The sequence below is a fragment of the Diachasma alloeum genome, unplaced genomic scaffold (genome assembly GCF_001412515.2).
Source record: "Diachasma alloeum isolate Michigan unplaced genomic scaffold, Dall2.0 Dall_scaffold_00714, whole genome shotgun sequence".
Classification (NCBI taxonomy): domain Eukaryota; kingdom Metazoa; phylum Arthropoda; class Insecta; order Hymenoptera; family Braconidae; genus Diachasma; species Diachasma alloeum.
In genome coordinates this window covers 288496-298073 of record NW_021680845.1, presented here as the reverse complement: position 1 = coordinate 298073, position 9578 = coordinate 288496, and the positions used below count along the sequence as shown (strand labels likewise).

Genomic DNA, 9578 nt, shown 5'->3' with positions numbered 1-9578 from the left:
GTCGTCCGCAATTGCACGTGCAATCCCCGCGCACATGTGCAAGCTGTTCCCGTCCATGGCAGTTGCTGCCTCAAACAAATAAAAAAATTGCGTTGTTCTAGCATTAAACATTCCACCTCGACAATGGAACCTAATTGAAACCACCAGGAATACTCTGCTGTCGATTTCTTGCTATAAAACAGGTAAATAAACTGCAACTATTCCCAGAAACTCTCTAAACATAATTGTAACCTAAAGGCCGGCATTGACCTTCAAAAGATCTCACTCCGCCAAATTGTTGCTTTCCAGGTAGGAAAAAATAAATAATACGAAATGGCAGGACCACCGCGACAGATGGTCTGTGGTCTGGACTACGCGACAGTCCCTGACGTTGACACTTGCCTGAGAGCGGCCTATGATGCCAAGTAAGTCCTCAGCAATTCCTCAAACTTTAGAGGGGAACCATCTAGACTTGAAAAAATTAAATTAAAATTATTTGCATTAAAATTTAAATTACTTGCCTTAACCGCATTTCAGACAAATAATTTAAAGCCACGAATTTTTAGTTTCACTCTATAGGGTCCACCTAAAAAAGTGCGACTTTGTCAAATTAATTTTATTATTTTGTATTTTGGGGTTCACATACCGGTTACGTCCACTTCGCGAACCCTCGGTAACATTAAACTCTGGAATGGATTGCTATAAAACAAAATCGCTATACCATGCGTTCTTGACTTTAAGGCCCCGGTGGATTATTATCTCTTGAACGTTATCTCAATTGTTTTTCCATCTTCATAATGTAAAATATACCGCAGTTTTTAACAGTTTGCATGATCATAATTTTTAGGGACTCGTGATGTGAAGTCCAATGGAAATTTAAGATTATGAAGATAGAAAAATAATCGAGAAAACAGCAAAGATAATTCGTCCGGGCGTTGAACAAAAAAAAATCTCATTTCAGTTACCTCTTCATAATGACTCCAATGGTGCACCCCCAGTACATCCAGGAATTTATCTCAGGTGTATCGAAGAACCGAGAGGGTCCCTTCACAAGGCCAGACCTCATGCTGAAAAGTTCGGACTGGAATCGCCTGATCATTGGAAAGCTCTCCCCCAGCATAAACGTGGACTCCCCGATTGCACACATCAGAGGAAACAGTGAGGCCTCGCTGAATCAAGAGCTCTCATTCGCCACTCACCTGGGGATAATGACAGTTACTTTTAAACTGAATGGACCTCTGACCCAGAACATGAACCTCGCGAGGTTAATTTACGACAAAATGATGACAGCTTCAACCCTCAAGTTCCTGATTCAAGTCCCGATGGAGAATCCTCTGAAGGAATGCCTGTCATATCGCACTGACGAGGAAGTCTCCTGTGAGAGCCCCTGGGAGTGGTGGAATGGCTTCAGGAACGCCTGTGACACTGACAAGAAGCTCAGGGTGGCCCTCGTCGTCAGTTCAGACCTTCCTGACGAGGCGGAGATCAACAGGTGGATTGGAGAACCCGTCAGGGCACTCATTCTACCCACCACCATCTTCTTGAGTAATAAGAAGGGATTCCCAGTGCTCTCCAAGGCTCATCAGAGCCTCATTCAGAGATTCTGCGGTCTCAATGTTCGGTTTATCATCACTGGAGCTAACAGGGCTGATAAAATCGCATTCTATCAGAACTATTTAGATCATTTGTGGAAGGTGAGAAATTTAGAAGTATTTAATTCACATTTTTGGGAGGTGAATGGAGACAAATGGGTTTGGGAGAACTTTTCAATACATTTTTGGGTGGGTAAATGACATTGAATAGTGATTGAAATTGCAGTTTTGGAAAAAAATTTGTAATTTCAATTTTCACTGAATTTTTCAAGTTATTTGAATTTTTTTTATCAAAACACGAATGTTTATTATTAAATTACGCTGAATTTTCGATAAATTGAAGCTTGAAGAATATATTTGACCAATTTTCCCTAAATTCTATTAATTTTTACAGAATAATTAAACTATAATTGACAGTTTTCACTAAATTTTGAGTTGTCAATGACGACACTTGAAATTTCAGTGGAACTATAATGTTATAAAATTTTTTAACAGTGCGTTGAATTTTCAACATGTTTTTTATTATTAATTTCATTACAGTTAATTACGTCAATTTAACACAACGTGTTTTCAAGAACAATTTCAATATAAACGTCTATTCAATGTTGAATAATCTTGACATTTCCTCTCGAAAGTAATTGTGAACAGTCAATTAATCAATTGTCGGAGCCCTGTTCTTCCTCAGTCATAAAAAAAGTTGCTCAAAATATTTTTAATTGCAAAAAATTTCTCTCTCCATTTCCTCTTGAAACTCTCATCTCCGAAAAAATCCCCTTGCTAAAAACATTTTCATGTTGCCATAAACTTGCAGAGAGAATACGCATCTGATGGACCTCTCGAGCGTTTCTGTCGTGGCTACGAGGACTACCTCCAGGTGCCCCTGCAGCCGCTCAAGGACAACCTCGACTCCAGCACCTACGAGGTCTTCGAGGGAGATCCAGTCAAGTACACCGAGTACCAAAACGCCATTTTCCAAGCAATCCTCCACAAGATGAGGTCAAGCCGCAGAGAGACCCCACAATCTCAACCCAACGACTCCCCAGACACCGAAGATGCCTCGAAGCAGTCGTTCTCCATCAAATCCAACAGAGAATTGATAATAACAGTGGTCGGTGCTGGTCGAGGTCCCCTGGTTCGTGCATCCCTGCAGGCAGCAGACATGGCAAAAGCCAGAGTTCGAGTTTACGCAGTGGAGAAGAACCCCAACGCCATTGTGACCCTTCACGCCCTCAAGACAGACGTCTTTGGGCCGAGGGTGACTATCGTTGCCTGTGATATGAGGGACTGGAAGAGTCCGGAGATGGCGGATATCCTTGTGTCAGAGCTCCTCGGCTCCTTCGGGGACAATGAACTCTCGCCAGAGTGCCTGGATGGCGCCCAGAACTTCCTCAAGGACGATGGCATCAGCATTCCCCAGCGTTACACCTCCTACATAGCACCTGTGCAATCCGCTAAGCTTTATCAGGGTCTCAAGGCGTTCTACGAGAAGGAGAAGGGCCCACTCGCCAACTTTGAAACCCCTCACGTGGTTTATCTCCAGAGCAAATATGACATCGCACCTGTCCAGCCTCTCTTCACGTTCTCACATCCCAATAGGGACTCCATCATCGATAATTCGAGATATGATGTCAGGACGTTCATGGTTCAGCAGAACAGTGTGCTGCACGGGTTCTCTGGGTACTTCGATGTGGTTCTGTTTGATAATGTCAGGTTGAGCATTGTCCCGGAGTCTCATAGTAAAGGAATGCTGAGCTGGTTTCCCATTTTCTTTCCTATTAAGGAACCCATTCAGTTGAAGGCTGGGGATGAAATTAAGGTGCACTTCTGGAGGAGGTGCACGTCCAAGAATGTATGGTATGAGTGGACTCTGAGTAAACCTGTTCCTGTGGCTATTCACAATCCTAATGGAAGATCTTCCACCATTGAACTGTATTGATTGATCATGTCTTGGCTTTCCTAATTTTATTATTTTTCACTTCTTTCTTTGCCTGTTGGACATCTGATCGTTTTGACTGGACGCTGTGCGTTGTCGATATGCGATTGAGCAAAATGATACTTCTTTAATGGCTAGTAATTCCCTCGGCGAGAACAACGTGGTTGGGAATTTATCAATCAATTCTTGTTTCGAATTTATGAATCAAAGCCAGACTATTTCTTTCTGTGAATTTCTGTTAGTGAAGTGGATAGATCCATTTTTCTCCATTCTTCCTCATGTTATGATGGATTACCATATATTTTAGTTTCTCTTGGACAATTATTTTGATTAAGGGACAAGGAGATCACGAAGAAGGGAAATAGAGGAGAATTAATTATAAGAGCCAAATGTCATGTTCGAAAACTTCTATATTTAATTATGCTTTTGTAATAAACTTGTATTCTATCGGAGAGAACAAAAATATGGGCGCATTTGTCTACAGTTTTTTCATTTGGTCTTTCGTGTCTAAGAACTTTTGTTTAACGCATCTTTGGTAAAAGACTATCGTATCCTAGTCACATCGGAAAGAATGTAACTCTTGCGTTGGCCGAGTACGAAACACGCTTTCAAAACAATGATAAACACGAGTGAACTGTTGACCTCACGTGTTGTTGAGATAAGACAATATATCTTTAGTTCTCTCGCGAATGAAATTCGGGGGTATTATATGAATCCATGATTCTTCGTCATCGTTGCAATGATAAATGGAACAATTCCAATGATTTTCATTAACGTGCAGATTTTAAGAGCTGAGATTGATGAGCAAGTGACCTTTCGCTCATATTCTTTCAATTTATGAGTGCATCGGAGGTATCTTTACTTTAAGTTCCTATTTTTCATTCTTAGTATATATTCCTTCTTTGATTTTCACAATGAGGAAAGAAATACGCGAGGAAAATTAAAAAATTCGGTAAATAACTCTATCTGCAAACAGACTAAACAATTGTGTAAAGAAGTGATAGGATAGACGATGAAATCTGTAAAAATTCAGAAAAAAAATTTTTTATTCGATAATTTTTTTTTCAAGTTTTTTCAGTAGTTAAAATTCTTCCTACTCAGGCCATTGCGCGGTTCATAATTGCTCTTTGTAGACAATTCTAGTGATTTTTTATTAATTTCGAGGGTTGAGATTTATTTTCATTCAATTTATAGGCGCATTAGAGGTATTCTCTTTATTTTTTATCCGCGGATTTCTGAGTGCATTCTATTGGCAATCTTCACCATATGAAAGAGAAGAAACATTTGAAATTACTGTATAGAAAAAATAATTTAATGTGCAGACAGAATTGATTGTGCAACAAAATGATAGAGCAATAGAAACAATTTTCCATCCAATTTAAATAACTATATTTCAGATTTATTCCCGACCATGGAATAATATTTGCCAGTGTATTCCGAGGGTCAGAAGACTCTTATCGATTGTCCAATTGATAAGAAAGGTCGTGTGCCACAAGACAACCCAAAAGATCGTAAAGGCCGTTGAGTGTTTTTCTATCATTCGATTTTCGTCATTCGCTTGAGTCACGCGGTTGCCTGCACTCCAATTTTCAGGCTCTCGCGGTGCGGTCTGTTGGGGAGAGGCTAGAGGCCCCAAAAGCATTAGATTCTCTGATAAAAATTCAACGACATTCGTTCCACAATGGCACAACTCGTCAGCCAATTAGTCAGGCAAAGTTTGAGATCATTCTCGTGCACGCAGGGAGTGAAAATTGTTAATTCTTGTTGTAAATCCAGTGGTTTTGCGCACGTGAGGGCGATCGCCACGACACCAGTCTCCAGGGCGGGTAATGTTTGAATTTACACGTTATTTTCAAGGCACCTGAGCTGCAGGGGCCGATTTAATTGACTCATTTGATGATTCAGAGAGGTGGTTCACTGAGAAACATGAGTGGGTGGAGGTAAACGGGAAAATTGGCACTGTCGGCATCTCCGATTACGCTCAGGATGCACTTGGGGACGTTGTCTATGCACAATTGCCTGATGTAGGGACGGAAGTCAAACAGGATGGTATAAAACACTATTAGGGGACAGTGGGGCAATATGGACACTTTTGAATTTTAAAAATGTTGATGATTAATTGCACTGTTGAATAATTTTTCTCCTTGTAAAGGACAATTGTTCCTCTTTGGATAGGTCCAGACCCGAGATAGACAAAATCATAATACAGAATTTAAATTATTTTATTACATGTAAGATGAGGTCACTATATTGTGCCTTTTTAAAATATTATTTAACATTTTCAATTTTTTAAGTATTTTATAAAGCAGTAATCAACTTCGTAAGAATGATCATTATTTGATTAACTGAAAAATCAAATTCAGAAATTTAGAATTGATTGTTTAATTATAATTCAGAATCAAAAATTATTTTCAAATTTAAATCAACACGTAAGGAACTTCGCTTAAAATTTATTAATAACAATTTTTGCCGATGCCGGGTCCAGACTGAACTCAGTTAATGAATTTACTTCTGAGTTATGAACATTTAAAAAATGATGAAAATGTCCATTTTGCAAAAATATAAACAATTAATTTTCCACCATAAAAATCATTTATTCACATTTATTCAATTTATTCATATTCAGAATTTTACCAGAAATCGATTTCATGCCTAAGAAAAAAGGTTTCCGAAAGTTTAGACAATTTCAATTATTTATTTATAAACAACGAATGTTTAAAAAAATAATTTTTTCCTTATACAATTTAATTGTCAATTTGATATCTTAAAAAAAATCGGATATCTTTAAAAAAAATTAATTAATGAATATTCGTGAATTTAAAGTAGATAATGGAATTGTCTCGAATTCCAAAAATACTGGCATCCTCTGGACGCCCTTTCTGATAGCTCTCATTTTCTTCTAGAAAAACTTCGTTATCTCCCATGAGAATTCCGAAATATCTCCAAATAACTGATATTCAAATGATCAGCCTCACCCTGTTCGTCGCCACTTCCTTCCCTATTTATATTTTTCCATTCGAACAATTAAATCCATTGAACCCCTCGATCTCATGTATTTTTAGAGGAAGTAGGTGCACTCGAGTCTGTAAAAGCAGCCTCCGAGGTGATAAGCCCAGTGAGTGGAAAAGTTGTGGAGAAAAATGAAGCTGTTGAGAATAAACCAGGCCTCATCAATACCTCGTGCTACACCGAGGGCTGGCTCTTCAAAATCGAACTCTCCACGCCCAATGAAATAGCGAAATTAATGAATGAAAAGTCCTACGAGGAATTCTTGAAATCCGATCCACATTAACTGACACTCGCAATGAAAAATCGACTTCGTCGATTGCGAAAGCTTTTAGGGATTATTTATTTGACTGAATGATCTGGGAACCGACCACGGGGGTTCGCTCCCATTATCTGTTTTTTTTTGTTATTTCTGATAAACAGTGTCACAACTGCTTCAGTCTCGAGGCTCCTCTGACGAAACATCACAACGAGACGATCGCAATGATTTCGGTGGAGTTGAAATTTAGATATTTTGATATTGATAGTATGACCGACGAAATCATATTATTGTTAATAGGAATTTTAATATTTAATCGAAATGGATATTTGCGAGGACAAACATGACCTCGTTTTTATATTGATAATAAAGATGTATGTTTACAGTCAATGATTGGTTACTTTTTAATTGATGAATCTTTTATTGTATGAGAAATATTGGATGCGTATTCTTTTTTGTAAATTATTTTTATAGTTTTTTTTTCAATGTTTTATTCTTTTATCTTTTATTTTATTTTTAATGGAGATGAATATTCGCAAAGATAAACATTACCACTTTGTTATGTTAAAAATACAGATGTATTTTTACAGTGAATAAATCTTCACTGTTCACTTGAAAAAATTTCATTTTTAAAAAATTTGAATAAAAAATACAGAAAATGAAAAATAGAAGTCGTGGCCAATTGCAGAAAAATGTGCATTCTAACATCAAAACATTCCGAAATCCAAAGTCGTTAATGATTTGTCAATTTTCAATCATTGGCCACAATGAAAGAATACGTTTCTGATATTTATCATTGAATAAAAAAAAAATTAATTAAAAAAAATAATTGAATTAATATTTTAATTAATTCAAAAAAAATTAATTAAAAAAATTCTACGTCAAATCCGAATTCCGCATCACTTATCATCGAGACTATACTCCACATGCCAATGATTAATTTCGTCTCATAATACTAGTGAATGACTTGCGGTTCCCCACAGGCCTCGAACAAAATAATTATTCTCTGTTTTATTTTCCACTTTATCCTTTCATCTCGCTCCGCTGCTAAACAGTTATTCTACGTTCAATAAAAAATAACCTAAGGTAACGAATTTCAAAGAAAATGAATATTTGCAAAGATGAACATCACCTCGTTTTCATGTTAATAATAAAGATATATATTTACAGTCAATGAATCTTCACCTTTTTCATTTTTTTCTGCATCATGTTTTTTCTACATAATTTACAATTTGCCAGCGCTCAACGGCAGTGTTAACAACGCACAAAGTATTTTATATTTATATTATTATGATTTGTGTTCTCCACTTGCTGTTTTTTTGTATTTTAACCCCCCCTGATTCTCAGTAAATTTTAAATTCCATCGAGTAAGCAATTTTCATAAATTTGTCACTATATTTTTGGATTTTAGTCACATCAAATATTTAAATTAGAGTAATCAATTGATTTTAGATATTATTCATCCTCCGCCGATTAATAATAAAACTGTACATCGATTATTTCACACAATGTACAATAAACACCCTCATGAAGTATTTCGTGGAGACTTTAATGGCTTCTTCTCTTTCCTGCTAGTTTCACAATTTACAGTTTCTTTTTTTCATTCGTCGATGAAAACGAGTGTCGATTTATGGAATTGATCGGACGATTAAATAGACAATGGACGTGTCTCGTCGTACTGAGATAAAAGGCTTTTAGCTGTTGAGTACTCTTCCTAATTCACTCGTTAATTGTGCCAGCCCTTTCCCCTTCTTGCAATCAAATACCAATTTTCATCAAGGGCTCGACACGTGTTTAATCAAATTGATTTACTGTTGGGTGCGAGGTAAAAGGCTGTACTGTTCCGAAAATTGTCAGACCGGCAGACGTTCTAAAACATGCAATGTTTAATTGGAAGTTGCATGAAGTTCTTTTTATCATTCAAAACATATCACTCCTTTTGACGAATAAAATTTAAAAAAAACACTGGATAAAAAGTATTCAATATTTTCCATCAATTATTTGTATTTCATCATTTAATTTAAAAAATCATGCAAATCCAATTGTCAAGAGACAAACGAAGATTGGAGGATTAAAAATAAATAATGTTGGCTTAATGGTAAAACAAATATTAAATGGTACGAACCCAGAACAAACAGCAGAGTGATCACGATCACAGGGATTATCGATTTTCCATGAAACTTGGCAATTAAAAATACATGGAGGGCTCAAAACTGGAAAGTTTCAACGATAACGCCAATTTGTTAAATCGTGCTCATCCTGCTGCTCAATCTCTTCCATCGACAATCGATCGTAGGGGGCCCTTTAACGTGTTAAGAGTGTGTACTTCACTGATATGAGGTATGTGGTTACTAGAGATGTGAAAGTATAAAAAATTAATACACTTAATGAAGAGGTAGTCAATCGCGTCAGAGTCAGTGAAAATATTCATCTCATATTTTCCTTCAATTTCTTTTGAAAACATTTTTTCGTGAAAAAAAATTGTCTGCTTCCTCGCAATCGATGGGGGGTAATTGGTAATTGCGCGGAGGAAGAAGATCATGAAAAATTACTGTACAAGTTGGGCAATAGAGAGTGAAATTGTTTTTCAAGAATTTTTGTTCGAAATGAAGGGAAGAATGAGAAGTCCAATTTTCCCTTTTGTTCAGTAATTTTTGCTGCATTCTCCTGGTGGTTTTGCAATTTTTCGTTGACTTTTTTTCTCCGCGTGAATGAGTTGAACTGTCAATGGCCAAATTGCGCAGTGCAATGAAACTTATACCGGATTTGATAATTTTGGGAACGTTTTTTTTTGTTCGTTGGGTTTATG

General features: G+C 36.9%; 2 protein-coding genes across 2 annotated transcripts; both read left to right on the top strand.

Annotated features, from left to right (window-relative positions):
* The first annotated feature begins 33 nt into the window (after nt 1–33).
* Nucleotides 34–3961, top strand: LOC107044338 (protein arginine N-methyltransferase 5). Its single transcript, XM_015266179.1, has 4 exons — nt 34–182; nt 289–404; nt 941–1673; nt 2383–3961. The coding sequence occupies exons 2-4, from the start codon at nt 313–315 to the stop codon at nt 3505–3507; spliced, it is 1950 nt and encodes a 649-aa protein (XP_015121665.1). The 5' UTR covers nt 34–182; nt 289–312; the 3' UTR covers nt 3508–3961.
* Nucleotides 3962–5065: 1104 nt separating this feature from the next.
* LOC107044368 (glycine cleavage system H protein) lies at nt 5066–7159 on the top strand. Its single transcript, XM_015266226.1, has 3 exons — nt 5066–5330; nt 5410–5553; nt 6567–7159. The coding sequence occupies exons 1-3, from the start codon at nt 5186–5188 to the stop codon at nt 6794–6796; spliced, it is 519 nt and encodes a 172-aa protein (XP_015121712.1). The 5' UTR covers nt 5066–5185; the 3' UTR covers nt 6797–7159.
* Nucleotides 7160–9578: the final 2419 nt, after the last annotated feature.